This window comes from Tursiops truncatus, chromosome 9, assembly GCF_011762595.2.
Source record: "Tursiops truncatus isolate mTurTru1 chromosome 9, mTurTru1.mat.Y, whole genome shotgun sequence".
NCBI classification, from domain to species: Eukaryota; Metazoa; Chordata; class Mammalia; order Artiodactyla; family Delphinidae; genus Tursiops; species Tursiops truncatus.
In genome coordinates, this window is record NC_047042.1 from 10,657,108 (window position 1) to 10,675,248 (window position 18,141).

The following is an 18,141-nucleotide window of genomic DNA, read 5'->3' on the forward strand; positions in this document are numbered from 1 at the left end:
GAACTACAACTCCCAGCATGCCCCTGAAGCGTCTCTGACTTTCCTCCAATCAGAGAGAGGGAAAGGAACGCGCGGGGAGGGGAAATGAAAAGAAACGGGCCGCAGTGCGCATGTGTGCGGAAGTGCGCTGGGTCTTCGGGTAAAGATGGCGGAGCGTGGTTACAGCTTTTCGCTGACTACATTCAGGTATGGAAGGGGCCCCGGAGGTCCTCCTCGTAACCGAGGTTGCAGGAACTCTGCTGACCCGGTTTTTACCGTCATGGTCTCTGGCTTGGTGCTTCCGGAGAGCCCAGTAGGGAACGGGGGTGGAAATGCCACTTTGCAAAGTCATTTGCAGGGCCCTCCCGCGGCCTGGGGAGCAGTAGTGCCTGGGGTTCGTGGGAACGCGAGTCGGGGGGTCCGGGGCGACCTTGACGCTGCTGGAGGTTGAGGCCCTCACCCAGGGATTTTCTTTAGTTTTGGAGATTAGGGAAGAAGGTAGCTTTGCATTAGTTGTCTCCGGGTGTCCCGTTCAGAATTCAGGATTTCCTTCCTGACCGAAGTAGGCCTGATTCGGGAGTTTCTGGAGCTCGGAATCTTGGTCAGACCTATGGGGGCCCTTTTTCTCGGAAAGCCCTAACTTTACAGTTTGGTCCGGGTCTTAGTCTCCATTTGGCACTAATGTCTCTCGAAACCTCTTCCCGCTTTCGTTTTCTTTGGTGCCCCCACTGGAAGCTTAAGGACTGAAAGTGAAAGCGTTATTTATCTTTCTATTCTCTAGTCTTTGTAGGCGCCAAACTACTAGGCTACATTTGCGTTTTGGCTGTTATTTTGGGAAGGGGATGTATTTATTTAAAAAAAAGATTGTAGGCTTTTTAAATTTTAGAACAGGTAGATAAGTATATTTTTCAAAGTAAACTTGAGTTAAGCTATCATCATTCCCAATGTAAGAAAACCGTCACCAAAGGATTTAACAAATCGACTGGGGAAGGATTCAGTTTGCCCATTTTCCTACAGACCAGTGATGCCCCGTTTAATTAAAATGTATTCTTACCTGACTGCTGAAGGCGGGCCGCATCTGACATGTTGAGGACTTTCTGTGTGGGTGGAGCTTAGTCCATCTCTTTGGGCTACCATCTGTGATAAATGTTATCTCAACACCTTACAGATGAGCTAACCACAGCTCAGGCAAATTAAATAACTCGTCCCTGGTCATAGGTGAGTAGCTGAGTTAACATTCAGACTGGGTTCTTTCTGACGACAAATTTAATACACTTCCCATTACTGTGCGACGTCTTCTTAAAATGCTAAAATACCTTTCTTTTAATAAAAGGTCTCATCATATACAACAATAGGGAGCAATGTTTGCCAGGTAGTCACTGTTCATATTCGTGAACAAAGCAAACCTGGACCTTTATCTTTAAGAGAGTGTAATCCTAGTGGAGCTGAAACATAAAACAACCATATGTTAGCAGGGACTGAATCTTTCTATAATAAATTTCCTTATTAAAACACACTCTTTTGTTTTTTAACATGATAGTGCATTTCTGTTTTAGAGTAAAAAATTTGTTTCCAGCCTGTTGTACTCAGAGTTAAACTACTAAAGGTGGAATGACAAGAGACTGTACTATAGGAGGTGTTCTTGTGGATTACATTTAGTTGGGGATATTGACAATAAGTGGATAATCAAATGGGTGCCTACTAATGCATTCTGAAGAATGTTTTTCCTTTACTCAGGAATTTTTATCAAGAGAGGGAGAAAGAAGGAACAAAACTTTAGATTGGGTAGTCAGGAAACACCAGTGTTCTGGGGGACTGAAAGATGAAAGGGAGCCAACTGTTTGAAGATTTAGGGGTAGAGAGAGTTGCAGACAGAGGGAAGAGCATGTATGAAAGTGCCAAAGTTGAGAAGGACCGAACTGATAAGGCCAGTGTGTTAGAGTATAATGAGCAGAGAGTTAGCATGGGTCAGGCCAATTTTGCGGGGCCCTGTAGGCCAGAGTAAGGAGCTTTTATTGTTAAGTGAACCAAGAAGTTATTATAGCATTTAAATGGGGAATGGCATGGTACAAAAGTAACTCCGGGTGGGGGAAGGGAAATAAGAGTGGAAAAGATGAAAACTAGTTGGACGGCTATTTCAGTTATCCCTGGTAGAGATGCTGGTGCTTTGGAATTGGGTAGCGGCATGATTGAATACAAAGATGGTTGATAGCTCGGTGAGCTCCCAGGTTCGTGAGCTTTCATACAGAAAGATGCGATGACAGAAGTGTACGTGTGTGATTATGGCAGCGGAAGAAAAGCTAACTTTTAAGTTTACCTAATCCTTTAAAATGTCCCCAGAGGTATTTGAACTAGGTATTGAAGAATAATTGAAAGCTGGATGGACCCAGAAAGTCATGATGTGATTATCGAAATAGGGACCATTAAAGGAAAACAAGTACAGCCTAATTTAAAAAATGTAAATGCTTATTGCTGTTATTCTGCTCAAGTCAGCTAATTTTGTCATTTAACAGTCTTTAAACTGCTGCCCCTAGGCTTATTCCTTAAATAGGTCTAGATGTGTGTCTTGTCAGTCAAATGAACCTGGTCATAGGCTGTGTGTTGGAGTACTGACTGAACAGAGCTTACACTTTGTAAATGTTGAAAAAATAATTCAAGTATGATGAATCTTAGCCAAAGAGGAAGCATAGGACAGTATAGGTATGAGTGTGTGGGATTCAACCTAGTCTGGGTGGTCAGGGCAGCTTCCCTGAGGACGTGACATTTCTACTAAGGATTAGAGGATGACTTGGAAGGAGTTCACCAGACAGTGGTGAAGTGCATTGCAGACAGAGGGATTAGCTTGTCAGAGGGGTTTTTGAATGTTGAGTAGTTGTGTGTCTGGAGCAAGATGGGATGGTGTGAGTTGAGACTTGAGTGACAAAGAGAATATCTATAATTTTGTGAAGATAAAACAGATGACCTTCTGAAACTGAAGATTATATTTTCAGTAGTAGACTGGAGATGTGGACCTAGCTGTGTGTCACTTTGGACAAATTACTTTTCATTCAAGGACTTTGTCAATAAAATAGAAAGGTTGGTGACGTTTATAGTATTTGTTCTAACTCAACAGCTAGGTTGAAATAAAATGTGACCTAAAAAGCCAGTTTGGGCCTAGCTAGTAGCATTTGGCTGCCAAACTCATGGAACCAGAAATGTTAAGTATAACCAGCTCATGGCATCTCGAAATAGTTTTGTATTATATAGCAGATACTTTGTTGTGACTGATATCTAGGTTTTATGTCTTAGGCCATGTTTGCTTTATAAAATGTTTAACTCCACCCACATGGATTATTTGCTGTTATTTGGTATTTAACAGACACATACCTGTTCTTAATAATATTACTTTTTGGTATTTGCTTGCTGCTAATTTTGTGCCAGGAACAAAAGGCATCACTTCATTTAATCTTCACAACAACCTTTGAAATATTCATAGGTAACTACTATCCTCCTATTATCCCCTTTACAGATGAGAAAACTGAGACACAGAGAGGTTAAGTAATTTGCCCAAAGTCACAAGGTTGGTAAGTGGTGAAAGGCAACAGTAATGATGCTGCTTTAAGGGGCAGACAAGAAAAAACAACCTAAGGAAAGAGATTAGTGTTACACTATGAATAAACTTAGTTTCCGTACAACTTCATGATAAATTTTCGAAGCCCAGCTATTCCTTGATGCTTGATTAATGGATTTGGCCTACTTACCTGCCCTTTCTCAGAGGTGTTCCTCTAATAAGTATTTGGGAATGTGAATTTAGCAATACCTTTGTTTCTCTTTAAGCCCATCTGGTAAACTTGTCCAGATTGAATATGCATTGGCTGCTGTAGCTGGAGGAGCCCCATCAGTGGGAATTAAAGGTAATTAAATGCTTCATTCATTTCAGATTCCTGTTATTAGTTGTCATAATGTGTTCTTTTGGAATTAATAGGTAATTAATGTAAAAGTAAATAGCTGTGGCAGCATAATTTTTTAACAGTTCTTTTTGGGTTTTTTTGTTTTATAAATTTATTTATTTATTTATTTTTGGCTGCATTGGGTCTTTGTTGCTGTGCGCGGGCTTTCTCTAGTTGCAACGAGCGGGGGCTACTCTTTGTTACGGTGTGCAGGCCTCTCACTGCGGTGGCTTCTCTTTGTTGCAGAGCACGGGCTCGGGCTCTAGGCTCATGGGCTCACTACTTGTGGCTCGCGGGCTCTAGAGTGCAGGGTCAGTAGTTGTGGCGCACGGGCTTAGTTGCTCCGTGGCATGTGGGATCTTCCCAGACCAGGGCTTGAACCTGTGTCCTGAGTTGGTAAGTGGATTCTTAACCACTGCGCCACCAGGGAAGTCCCAACAGTTCTTTTTATTAATCTACAGTATTTTGATGTTTAAAGAAAGTAATAAGCCAAAGAAGATGAATATTTTTTTTCAAAATAAATAATCGCACCTTTATCTATTGTGATAACCCACAAATAGTTTTTCCTATTCAGAAAACTGAGTATTCTTTTGTTTTTTTCCACTGATATGTATCACTGTTCTCTGGCAGTTTTTTTCTTTCCATAACTTAGAAAAGGTTAATCATAAGATAACTTATAAAAAACATATCATTGGTTGTAAAATTTCAGATTATAAGAACAGTAGGCCAAGTAGGCAGAATTCCATTAGTTTAAAACATATGGACTCTTTCTTAAGAAAAGTTGTGTAATACCTTTAGCTGAGGGACTTCTTAGTGCAATCCAGATGACCATTGAGGGAAAGTTGATTTACCTTTCCTTGGGTAATTTTAATATAGAAATTCAGAAGAAAAGCTTTTATAAATAAGAAGAAATAAAGGAGTTTGGCTGAAATGCTTCCGCAACTAGAAAACTGTTGAAGCAGAGTCTTTAAATAACATTTAAGTCTTCTTTTTTTTAAAGCTGCAAATGGTGTGGTCTTGGCAACTGAGAAGAAACAGAAATCCATTTTGTATGACGAGCGAAGTGTCCACAAAGTGGAACCAATCACCAAGCATATAGGTTTGGTGTATAGCGGCATGGGCCCAGATTACAGGTACCTTGTACCCTTTATCTTTTTCTCACCATCTCATGAATTCCTTGTAATCTATACTTTGAGGAGAAAAATCAAAGGATGTTTTTCCTTTAATCTCCCAACTTCTCATCGTTGGCAGCTGAACTTAGTTTGCTAGTATGAGACAGACTGGGGCTTATTTGAAGGAGAAGAGCTCAGTGCCACTCAGTCGTAAAAGAGGAGATGGATACTTACCCCTCTCATCTCTGTTCAGTGGTTTTCCCTTCTGATCATAATACCTCTTCTACCATCCAAGGGCTCAGCAAGGGCTTTGCTGTTCTCTAAATGTATTTTAAAAACAACAAAAGCAATACATGTTATAATAAACTATATATTTTTAAAGTTGTCAGACAGCAAAAGAAAGCATACCATCCAGAGTTAACCTCATTTTATTTACTTCTGTTTTTAGCAAAGGGACAGAATTCTCAAAAGGCCACTGAAAGTTGTGGAGTATGACAGCCAGTGTGGATCCAGATGTTTATATAATCACTCCTTTGATATTTCACAGGAAGAGAGTAATCCTGTTACATCAGGGTGCCAGCAGGTTTAAAGAGATTGGCAGCTTTCTGTTTGTCATTTAAGAAGCAAAAGGAATATTATTACTTCATTCTTGAGTTTGTGGAGTAAGATAGGTAGAGCCAAAATTTCATGAGTTAGAAAAAGCACCAGTGTCACTGGCATGTGATCAGGCTTCACTACAGTGGATCCTGTTACCACTGCACGGAAGGGAGACTGCAGTGTACTAGCACTCACAGAATAAACTGACACCACAGGAGTATTGTTCAGAGGGCTAATGTGCAGAGCTCAGATGAGCACACGAGCAGGTAAAGGTAAATCCTGCTTCTCTTGCTAGGATATTTAATTGTTACACTTTTGACAAATTTTACATTTTTTTAAGTTATAATTAGTTTCACGCTGTTCATTCATCTCTGGAAGGTACCCTTTGAATTCCAATCTGTGGAACAAGATTGAGGCAGAGTGAGAAACATATGCCTGAACACGTGTGTGTGTGCGTATTAGCCTGTTGCCTGGAGTGAAATATAAAAAGGCAAGGTGCCTGCCCTTGGGATAAGGGGCGCACAATCTTGAAGACGCTGTGGCGAGATATAAAGTTCTTGTATACGCTAGAGCCATGGCTGCTAAGCTAATGGGTACCCCCCGGTCCATAGTTTCCTTCCTTTTGCCTTGTTCTTGTTCATCTATGGTTTGTCTCCTCAGTGATGCTCAGATATTTTCTTGTAAATTAACCATAATCAGATTTAAGAACAAGACTGGCTTAGAGCGAAGAGCTACTATTAGAGATACATGTCAAACTTGTGCTATAGGTATATGCCTACAGAAGGAGAATGAGTCTTTAGATAGTAAAGCATCTGAATTTTAATTAAATCTTATTTCTTTTCTGTTTGTCAGAGTGCTTGTGCACAGAGCTCGAAAACTAGCTCAACAATACTATCTTGTTTACCAAGAGCCCATTCCCACAGCTCAGCTGGTACAGAGAGTAGCTTCCGTGATGCAAGAATACACCCAGTCAGGGTAGGTTGATTTTATTACTTTAAATGTGTCATGAATTAGAAAAAAAATCATTTTATGAGTAGACATATTTTTTTAGAAAGGGCTTAGTATTCCTATATTTCCTTAATCAGTGGAGAAAATCACTATGATGAACACTTCTGATCTTAACTGGACCCGAAATATTTTTTTAAAGAGAAAATGGGAATGTTTTCTTGCTGTTCGTATAGTAGCAGAAACCAACTTCTAGATAAAGTCCTTTTGCTAGTAATTAAAACATTTCTGTATGGGCAAACAGTCATTGCTGCTTCCAAATTTATCTTCTAACCAGAAATGATTGTAAGCACATGATGAAAGCAATAACTCTGACACATCCGTATTTATTTAATTCCAGTGTTCTTCAGCTTGGGTGTGAACACGGATGAGGTAGCTGCTGATTTGTAAAGCCAGTGGAAAAGCTGCATTTGTTGAAATGTGTCATTTTGTTAGGACACTGTTACTCCACACTTATTAACCCTGATGTTTGTATCACTCCATTTACCAAAATGATTTGACTGTCTTTTCTCAGTACCATAAAGAAAATTCATTTTGAATTGATTTGTTTAGAATGGTGTTAAATACTTTTTAAGGAGCTTAGAAGTCTAATTCGGTTTACCTGATCACTTGCTTTACTTGAGGGTATTAATAAATTCTTAGCTTAGGTTGACTTTAACACCATGAAGATGGCAAGTAATTTTCATTTCTCTCTCTTCAGTGGTGTTCGTCCATTTGGAGTTTCTTTACTTATTTGTGGTTGGAATGAGGGGCGACCATATTTATTTCAGTCAGATCCATCTGTAAGTATCATTAGATGTATTGGAGGGATTTGTCGAAGGGCTCTTTGAATATCTAGTAAAAATAGAAGCCATAAAAAGCTTAAAAATTAGAGTATTTTCTCTTTTTGTTTTTCATTTGGGCTTTAGAAGTGGTGTATATTCACTTGCACATTTAAAATGTTGGTAATTCAGTCTTCTGATAAGGAAGCCACTTTAGTTCTGCCCCCCGTGTTCTTCTGGTATGTTGCTTGACTTCACATACTTTGAATGATTAGTTGAAATAGTTATTATCAAGTCTCTTTAAATCTGTGGAATTCTTTTACTTTTAAAAAATTATAATTAAAGGTAAGGGTCTGGGTGGGGGCAGTGCCCTTTGCAGTCAGTTTAATCTTGGGGCTGACTTCAGTGTGACTCTTCCTGTACAAATATTGATGTCCATCTTGAATTCGATGTTTTGCAAAATGGGTGAGTTGTCTGCTCTAAAGCAGAAGATTGGTGTTCAGGTTAGCAGGTGTCTATAGAGGGTACCACTCCTCCACGTGTCTCACATCTGTCACTCATGTTTGCTGTGAGGAGACCTGAAAGAAAAAACTCGTGATTAGAAACTGATCTTTCATAGTTTATAGATCACTAGATAATGGCAAGTTCACTCAATTCAAACTAGCTTTGTAATCTGAAAAGGCAAAAAAAAAAAAATTTTTTTTGGTTGTTACTTAAATCAGAAAAATTAAGTATTTGGGGAACTTTGACAGTGTCTGCTACCCCATATCTGAGCTTCTGAAGCTAAGTGACATGCCCTCTTACCTCCCTTTCCTGGGGGTAGCAGAGCCAGCATCACTGGCATCCAGCTTTCACCTTTTGCCCTTTTCCCCCTGTTGTGTCTAAAAGGCAGTCGGTTCTTTTAAAATAGGTTTTGTCTGTTTCTTTCAGTGTCTGTGTGTATGTGTGTGTATGTATTTTTTCAATAGATGAGTCATGTTATATAGGACATACTGCTGCTGCTTTCATTCAACATTAGATTACAAAATATCAACACCTTTGAAAAATTTTAATGCAAAGCTGTGTCTTTTTAATTTATTTGCTGCTGCTGCTGAAGAACTGGTCACCATTTTTCAGATATATATGACAGATTTCTAGAGCCCTTCAGTCCTAGTAAGCTACAATATTATTTGTGATTATTTGCTCTGAGTCAACCTCAGTTTCTTTTTTTTTTTAACATAAATTTTGTACAATAAGTTGCACATATTTAAAGTGTACAGTTTGTTGGGTTTTTGATGTATGTAAATGCCTGAGAAAACCATCACTACAGTGAAGATGCTGGACTTCTCCATAACCTCCAAAAGTTTCTTCATGCCTTTTTGTTATTTATCTCACTAACGTATTTTATGGTGTATTCCATTGCATTCCAGTAAATATTTTGTGACCTTAGAAGTTAGAGACGAAATTATTGAACTGAGACATAAATGTCAGCATCCTAAGTAATTAGGTTAATGATTTAAAATGTTCTTTTCCTCTTCCCTTCCTGACTAGGGAGCTTACTTTGCCTGGAAAGCCACAGCAATGGGAAAGAACTATGTGAATGGGAAAACTTTCCTTGAGAAAAGGTGGGCTTATAAAACTAGATTCATTAGCAAACTTACTTTACAGTTTTCAGCTCTCTTTAAATAATACCATGAATCTAAACAAATTTGTTGTATGACTGTGTATTCAAGCCTATTTACCTGATAGAACAAACAAACTTTTCTCTACTCTGGCTCCCCAGCCTTCAGTATATTAAGTGGTAATATTCATTTCTTACGAACTTCTCTTCCTGCATTCTCATGCTTTTTTTCCTAAATATTATTTTTATTTTTTTACTTCATTTTTCCTACTATCTCAAAGAAAAAAAAAAAAGACCATTGGATTTGGAGTAAAAAAATTGGGGAGGAAAATTTTTAAATGATGTAAGTGATAACAGCTTACATTTTGACGATTACAAAAAAAAAAATTGTGAAGCCAAACCCGGTGTTGATGGTGGATTAAAGTTGTGATGTATGTACTTGATAAAAAGCGGGGCGATGTGTAAAAATCTGTCCTGCCAGCACAGCAGACTGCTCTCCCTTACTTCCAGCTGTATTCTAGACTCAGCATTATTGTAGCCCACCAAAAAATGTCCTACATTTTGAATGGGAAGAGTTCGCAATTGATTTTAACCACCAAATGAACCTTCTCGGTACATTTTCACATAATATTCATGTTAAGATTATTTAAAAATCTTAGACTCGGGATTAATTGGTAAATTTAAATAAGCTTCGGGTTTTAAAGCAATTTTTTTTCCTTTTACATATTAGTGAGTCTTCCAAACATAAAAAACATAAGAAATTTTAGCAGAAGTCTGATTTCTCTGCTTCATTTTTATAAATTGTTATAATATCGCCAGCACACTCTGATTGTATTAAAATGTTTATACTTAAGGAAGTTTCCTAAAATAAACTCACGTTAGGGTTACACTCTTCGTGATGTCGGGAATGCACACCAAATAATTGTCAATTTCTTATCTGGGGGCAGCTAGCTCCGTGAGGTGACAAAAAGAATTAATCTGTAACTTAATAGTTTTGAGAGTGTTTTAGATGTTTAAGAAATCTTACGCTGTTGCTATCATTGTGTTTACATAGTCATAAATAATGTTAATAGTGCCGTAAATCATTGGGTTTTTTCCAAAAAATTCTTCAGATATAATGAAGATCTGGAACTTGAAGATGCCATTCATACAGCCATATTAACCCTAAAGGTTAGTTCAATATCTAACAGTTGGATTTGTAGTGATTGTATAATTAACTGCTTAGAAAATTGAAATTTTTCCCTCCCTCTTGATCAGGAAAGCTTTGAAGGGCAGATGACAGAAGATAACATAGAAGTTGGAATCTGCAATGAAGCCGGATTTAGGAGGCTGACTCCAACTGAAGTTAAGGATTACTTGGCTGCCATTGCATAACAATGAAGTGACTGAAAATCTGGAATTTCAGATAACCTCTCTACTTAAACATGTTTAAAGTATGTTTTTGTTTTGCAGACTTTTTGCATACTTATTTCTACATGGTTTGATGGACTGATGTTTTTAAAATGAGACTTATAAATCATAATAAACTGTTAAATTCAACTTCCTGCTTTTTAGGAATTAGTAAAATTTTAACATAGTTATATCCTGCTTTTCATCACAGTTGATTTCTGGAAACTACAAAGCAGAATGGTGAAACTGTCTTTAGTCCTCATGCGGTTTGGGTTAAGTCAAATCTTGTTACTCTCTTTGCTGTCAGATGTCTGCTTCAGTAAAGCAAAATGCTGATTTCGGTAAACATCACTGCTTTTAGAGCTGGGAGAATCTGCAGACTTTCGTGGATTCTGAGACAAGGTGGAAGCATAGATGTTTTTCAGGCACCATTCAGTGTGTGTCGGTGAAACCCTAGCATGCTCTGTGAGATTGTGCTGGAGCTGCCAGGAGTGCTAAGCCAAACAGTCTCCTATAGGAGATATATTGTGTACATACGTAAAAAATGGTGCGCTAGTTCCTGTTGGTTTTCCCATCGCAAGTAGGTACATGTATTTAAAAAGAGCCCCCTAGAATCTACTAAATCTTTTTAACTCAAGGATGAACGTGAGTGCTGGAAATAAAATACTAATACTTAAATGTCAAAATTATGGCTTAAGTCTCTCCCTCGTTCATGTAATCTCAGTGTAATCAGAACCTTCACTGCAAATTAAGGCTCATAGAAGCAAGCAGATAATGGGGTACCTGAAGCCTGTTTTCATTATATGTGAAGGCATAGCACTTAGTTTTCTTTTTTTGTTTTTAAGGCATTGTAGGATAAGAGAGATCATGTCATTAGTCTTGCTCACAGAGCATAGAGTTTATGAATGTCACTGTTCTTACCAACAAAGAGATCGCGGGCATTTCTGTGATTTAAATGTGGCTCTAAAGATCTTGATTATGATCTAGCCAAGTTTAGGCTCTTTAGGCAAGAGCCTTATCTTGGAGCATGTCTGTCAGGATTCCCAGTTCTACCCACTGTCACTGTAACACCCCTGTAAGTGGCTGAAGCGTTATGATGGGAGATGGGAAATACCAACTTGACCTATTTCTAGACATTTGTCTTGAACGCCTCAGTTAACATAACAGTCTCTCCTCGTCGGCTCTTGGTACATTGTGAATCCAGCACGCTAGAAGGTGAACTTAGTGTTAAAAAGGAATGGTTTTTGGAGTTAGGTCTCAACTCTCCCACTTAACTGGCCAAGTGACTGCACAAAGTAATTATCTCAGAGTGTTTTCTCAGGACTAAACTTGATTATGCAAGTGAAAGGCCTGGCAAGGTTAATGGTTAAGTACCCCATAAGTTTTAGCTCCTTTGAATTTGCTTAGGCTCTCTCTAATGTCTCATATTAAGAAACCAGAGGAATGCCAAAATTCTACAAATCAAAGAAGGGAAGAGTAAAGGCATTTTTATTTAGGACAAAAAGAAAGCAACGTGGAGGTTCTTATTGAGTGCTAACACAGTAAGTCCTATGGAATAAAGAGAGGAAGAATTAGCTGAAGCAGATCTGTGTCCAGGTTCTATTCTTTGCCTCTTTGCCCCATTAAGTACAAAGCCTAGCTCAGCTGAAGCTGCCTAGAACTCCCTTGGTTCTCAGTTTGTTCTTTTCATTGACCTTAATTTTCACTTGGCCCCTTTTGTTCCATTTCTTGGGAAACTCAAGTTTTTGGTCTGACAACCCATTATGCATCCCTGAATGTTCTCCAACTCTTCTGTCATTTCTAGCCAGTGGATTCTAGCTTCTTTTAATCTCATTTAAGTATCATAATGCTCCTAATATACAGTCCCCTCTCCATTTTTGGTCCAATTTTTTTGTATCTTCTCTTAAAAAATTTGCCTCCACTTGTTTTTCTCTTCCAGTTCCTCAACTGAACCGTGAATCCAAGTTTGCAAAACAATTATTAGCAGTGAAACATGGAAATGTTTAAAATTCACACATGGGGGGAAGAGGGAGTTGAAAAGGAAAGGGAAATAAGGAAGAAAAGTAATATTGATCTTTATAATTATCCAGTGCTGGCTTATTGGGTACTGATTAGGTGAGAAGGGTGATCAAAGGATTTTTCATCTATTGTTCGACTATGTTCATGGACTGAAACCGCCAACTCTAAGCCTTAACTTCACCTCTTTATCACGCGTCTCCTTGCTGATGTAGGCAAGCTCTGAGCCCCTGTTGTAAAGAAACACAAGCTGATACTCAATGAAGTGCCTGAGAACATGTAAGAGTTGGTAACTCCTTTGGTTTAGAATCCTAATTTCCTGAAACCCAGTCCAGTGGTCCTGTATTAATGTCACGTTGCCTCACACGGTTCCTTCAGTTCAGACTCCTCCCTTGACCCTGCTCTCAAGGACCTTATTAGCGAACCAGCAATACCTGCCTGCCAAGTAAGTGACAGCTTCCTAAGCATGAGCCTATTTTAAAAGTTAGATAACTTTTAACACTTGATCAAAGGCCCTGTCCCTGAGTTTCATCACTTTTCCCATTTTAAGTATTCCATCAGGTACTCCCATATTTCAAAACAGTAGGCTTATTATGCTTATTTCTGGATTCCTGAAGGTCAGCCATCATATAAACATTTTATTCTGCAAGATGAGAATTCAGAACTCTTATACCACCCTCTCTTCCCTTCTGCTTTAATTAGATCACAATGTTTAGCATAAAAGATTTTTATTAGGGGTATGTGAGTATACTGTGATTGCTTTTCCTCACTTTTTTGCTTTGTTTTCTCTGTAGCTGTCACTAATTCTTGCCAGTTCCCCCCTAACGGGATTGCTAAACCCTCTGCACAGTTTTCCTCACTGTCAGATACAAGGTAATCTGACAGTTCTCACCCAACCCTTCGCAGCCTCTCTCCCCCAGCACCATTCCAAGAAGTTTCTTGAAACCCTCTCTTTCTGCTCTAATCCAAGCTGGTTGCGTCTTTGAAACTCTTTTTTCTCCTCTTGTCTCTTGATTGGCTGGGTTTAAAAATTCTAGGTTAGAAAGAAATGTCTCCACATTTAAACTCCTATTAATTGGATACTGGAGCCTTTTGTTTTTGCTATATTTTTCACCTATTTTTTTAAATCTACTTTTTAGTAGATTTTTACTCTCTTCTTTTCTATTGATGTTTTTAAGATTTGGGATATTTTTAATTTTGAAGAAGTCTTTCCTATACTCCATTATCTCCCCTTTAAAAACAGAATTCTTCTTTGATTTATGGCTGAAATATCTTCTATCTGAGGAGGCTAGTTAAAGATATTTAAAAAAATTTTTTTTTTTTGTTCTGCTTTCTGTTTCCTTTAGATTCCAAACAGAAAAATGTTTGGAAGTTCTGTGTGTGTGACTCCCAAACCTACCTACTGGGGGATGCCGAATATCAGCACCTATAAGCCATTTCTCTGTGGTCTTTCATTTGCTCTGTTTCTCCAGAGAAAAAGGGTTTGAGGGAGAGGGTGATGAGAGGAGTGGGACAGGAGTGCCAGCGTTCCGTGAGGGGCAGAAAAGGGGCCGACAGCATTTTACTGTTCAGGACGAAAACTTAAACTCTTTTCATAATGTGTCTGGAACCCCTCTGATTCCCTGTCTTCATAAACTCGACTTCCGCCTGGGGAAGGATGGGTAACTGTCCCAGCTCCACAGGACGGGAGAGAGGACTTGGTGTCTGTTCCTTATACAACATGTAAGCAATGCCCATTTTCAGCCCCTCCTCACCGCCTCCTTTCCTTCCAGGCATCTGTAGTCTACTAACTACTTCCGCAGAGAGGCTTCCTGGCTTCAAATAACCTCTCTCTGGCGGACTTAACTCTAAACCATATCTTTTAGGCTCAGAGGATTGAATAAATATGTTGAAAAGCACTTGGAACAATGCCTGCCACATAATAAGCATTGAATAAGTGTCATCATTGCTCTTTGTCTTGAAAAAATGTATCGACATATCTCATGTGCAATCATCTCTTGTTCTTTTTAGTCTTGTGGGTTTATTCCTTTCCTGTCATTTAAGTAAGGTTTAGGAAAGGAGCAGGCAGACATAGGCTTAATTTTAAAGTCCTCTTAAAATTTTAAAGTTAGCCTTACTTTATGGGTGACTCTGGACACTCTACTAAAGCTAATATCAATTTCCCAGCCCTTCAGAAGCCAGCCACCAATCGTTTGCCCTCTTCAGAAAGGCAGCGCGTCTCTAATGACACTTTCTAATGGAGAGCCCGTGGTGGCGCAGTGGCAAGTGCTTTGGGGTGGGGTCAGAAATCCCAGCTACAGCACTAAACAGCTGTGAAACCTTTGACAAACCTCTCCAGCCAGTTTTCTGTTAAAATGAGCCAAACTTTTTCTAAGACGACAACTACTGTCTGGCACTCGTAGGGGTTTGAGCTTGATGGCAAAACGGTGTACTTGACCCGCGGAGAGGAGGTGGGCGCGATCGGGAGGTTTTCTCCACCAAAATGCACCGACTGCCGCCCCAGGCAAAGTCTAACCATGATTAGATGCTAGGATACGGGTTCAGCCTGCCTGGCACGCTGGGGATCGAGCGGCTGGTGCCCCAGTGGGAGATCATCTTTCCTGGGGCCAGGCGGTCGCGCGCCCCGCGCTCGCCTCGCGGCGGGAGTAGAAGAAGCCTCTTCCCTTAACAAACATGGCCGCCGCGCTAGCGTCAGCCCCGCTCTGGAGGCCGCGCTGCCGCCTGGGAATAGCGGGCTCGGCGTCACCCGGCGCGGGGCCACGTGACGCGGGGAAAGCCCGAGGCGGCGGGGCTGGCGCAGGCGGAGCTCGCGCCAGCGGAGCAGCAGCTGAGGCCCGAGTGGGGAAGGGGCTGCCCAGTGAGGTTACTCGACGGGTCCCGGCCTCGCGCGCACGTGCCCGCCTGCTCGCGCTCGCAGTCTTGGGCGCTGACGGTGAGGAGCCGGGGAACGGGCGAGGGGGTGGGGGAGCCGGGCGCCCCCTCCGAGGCCGGGAGGGGGTTGGGCCGGGTCGGCGGGTCGAGTGGCGGGCGCCGAGCCGCCGAGCGCTCTCTGCCCGCGCCTCCGTCCCGGCGCTGGCCGTGGGGCCTCTTGGAGCCCGCGTCTGCCCGACGGGGCCAGCGGTGCAGGTGGACCGAGCAGGGCCGGGTGCCCGCCCGGAAGGCCCCGCCGACCTCAGGCCCTCCCGCCCGGGCCGCCGCGGGCTGCTCCGTGGAGTTTATCTTAGGGCGTTTTCCTCGGAGTGGGTGCGGGGGCCGAGTTGGTGGGCGCCTTCGGTCTTTAGAAATGGGCTGGGTTGACGTCACATGCAGGTACGAGGCGGTCTGGATTCCTGGGCGTGTGTACCGTGTGCCCCTGGGAAAACGAGGCAGCAGGTTGAAGGAGACCCACTCATGGAAGGTTAGCGTGGTCAATTGAGGAGAGAGTCTCCTGTTTTGGACAGTTTGTTCACCAGCTAGTCTGTGTGGATACATTTATCTTAATCATTTTTATGTTGACCCTTCCACTAAAATTTCTCGACAACCGAACAGTAAGGCTGCTTATAAGGGAATTCCTTATGTAGCAGGTTGCCAGCCCCCTGCGTTTTATCCTAACCCGGGATATACTGTGGATCCCATGACCTTCAAGCTGAAGAAATGAAGGCGCAAAGAGTGTTAGAACCCAGCGGACGTAAGGAGCAGTTCAGAAGTCTAGCTATCATCCTTTCCTTAGCTCTCAGAGGAGGGAGTCACTCCAGAATCAGACACACAGAATCCCAGGTTCATAGACCCGGCCTCCATAATCTTTGTGGTCCGAATGAAGTCTTAGAATCCTGAGTGGAGAATTGCTTGCGGTTGATTTGTTTCTTTTCATAGGAAAGGCATAATGCTGTCAGCATGTCTGCACACTCCATGCTTTGTGAGCGGATCGCCATAGCCAAGGAACTGATGAAGAGAGCAGAGTCACTCTCCAGGTCGAGAAAAGGTGGCATCGAAGGTAGTGCCAAGCTGTGCAGCAAACTGAAGGCAGAATTAAAATTCCTGCAGAAGGTAGAAGCTGGGAAAGTAGCCATTAAGGAGTCCCATTTACAGAGCACTAACCTGACACACCTAAGAGCCATCGTGGAATCGGCAGAAAACCTGGAAGATGTGGTCAGCGTTCTCCATGTATTTGGTTACACAGACACCTTGGGCGAAAAGCAGACCCTTGTGGTGGATGTCGTTGCCAATGGTGGTCATACCTGGGTGAAAGCCATCGGCCGGAAGGCTGAAGCTCTGCATAACATTTGGCTGGGCCGGGGCCAGTATGGCGACAAAAGCATCGTTGAGCAGGCTGAAGACTTCCTCCAGGCCAGTCACCAGCAGCCGGTGCAGTACAGCAACCCTCACATCGTCTTCGCATTTTACAACAGTGTCTCCAGCCCCATGGCCGAGAAGCTGAAAGAAATGGGTGTATCTGTGAGGGGAGACATAGTAGCCGTGAACTCTCTGTTAGAGCCCCGTGAAGAGCTCCAGGCCAGCGAGAGCGAATCAGACGATGATGGCCCCGAACTTTTGCGGGTGACCAGAGTAGACCGAGAAAACATCCTAGCCAGTGTCGCGTTTCCAACGGAGATCAAGGTTGACGTGTGCACAAGAGCCAACCTGGACATTACTACTCTAATCACATATGTATCCGCCCTCAGCTACGGAGGCTGCCGCTTTATCTTCAGAGAAAAAGTGCTCACCGAACAAGCAGAGCAAGAGAGGAAAGAGCAGGTTCTGCCACAGCTGGAGGCATTTATGAAGGACAAGGAGTTGTTTGCCTGCGAATCTGCCGTCAAGGACTTTCAGTCTATCCTAGATACCTTAGGAGGACCCGGGGAGAGAGAGCGGGCTGCTATGCTAATTAAGCGAATTAACGTGGTCCCAGACCAGCCTTCTGAGCGTGCCTTGAAACTAGTGTCCAGTTCAAAAATCAATAGCCGCTCATTAACGATTTTTGGGACAGGAGACACCCTAAAAGCCATCACAATGACTGCCAATAGTGGTTTTGTCAGAGCTGCCAACAACCAGGGTGTTAAGTTCAGTGTGTTTATCCATCAGCCCAGAGCACTCACTGAGAGCAAAGAGGCCCTAGCTACCCCCTTACCAAAAGACTGCACAACTGACAACCAACACTGATGATATCCTTTAAATACTGTCATGGGAATAAGTTATTTATACCAAAGGCTGTGTCTTCCCATTCTTAATTGGAAAAAAAAAAAGGTCTATAGTAAAAATAATGCTCTTTAATACTCTTTAGAGCTCTTAAACCAGTCAGGTTGACTGTCTCATCTATAAGGTATATAACCTAAAGTAGGAAAAAAGCACAAGAGGCAACCTTATTTATCAAACTGGCTACATTACAATTAGAACAGAAATACATCTGTGTAAGGCTTGTAGCTGTATCGCGGTATTTTGATTTGTTTCATTCAGTAGGGCTATCACTCCCCTAATGGTAACCGCCTCTCTTGGACTGTGGCTACGTGGCATCTTGCATTAAATATCTGGAGAAACCTCTGAAGCTTGTTTTTCATTGTATTGATTTAGCAATCGATATGGGTTGGGGCTGGGAGGCAATAGTTTTCAATGAATTTTAGATTCCAAAGTTATGGCTGTTACTGAAAAGATACTTATTTGATTGCTATCTGTCAGGTGCAGTCTGGTGGTTACGTTTACAAAGAGGACATTAATATAGAAGGAAATAAAGGGAATTCTGATCATGGGAGTCCCATGAATCTCTTGATACACCATCG

The 18,141-nt window shown here is 41.6% G+C and overlaps 2 protein-coding genes across 3 annotated transcripts; both read left to right on the forward strand.

The window, feature by feature from the left end:
• Nucleotides 1-51: 51 nt before the first annotated feature.
• Nucleotides 52-10,522, forward strand: PSMA2 (proteasome 20S subunit alpha 2). Of its 2 annotated transcripts, XM_004316985.3 has the most exons (8): nt 52-186; nt 3,796-3,872; nt 4,909-5,041; nt 6,470-6,592; nt 7,323-7,404; nt 8,914-8,987; nt 10,096-10,153; nt 10,241-10,522. In XM_004316985.3, the coding sequence occupies exons 1-8, from the start codon at nt 146-148 to the stop codon at nt 10,355-10,357; spliced, it is 705 nt and encodes a 234-aa protein (XP_004317033.1). In that variant the 5' UTR covers nt 52-145; the 3' UTR covers nt 10,358-10,522. The 2 variants fall into 2 exon arrangements, with proteins under 2 accessions (XP_004317033.1, XP_019796222.1); XM_019940663.2 differs by lacking the exon at nt 6,470-6,592.
• Nucleotides 10,523-15,156: 4,634 nt separating this feature from the next.
• On the forward strand, nt 15,157-17,909 carry C9H7orf25 (chromosome 9 C7orf25 homolog). The gene is made up of 2 exons (XM_004316984.4): nt 15,157-15,320; nt 16,241-17,909. The coding sequence occupies exon 2, from the start codon at nt 16,262-16,264 to the stop codon at nt 17,525-17,527; it is 1,266 nt and encodes a 421-aa protein (XP_004317032.2). The 5' UTR covers nt 15,157-15,320; nt 16,241-16,261; the 3' UTR covers nt 17,528-17,909.
• The last annotated feature ends 232 nt before the right edge of the window (nt 17,910-18,141 follow it).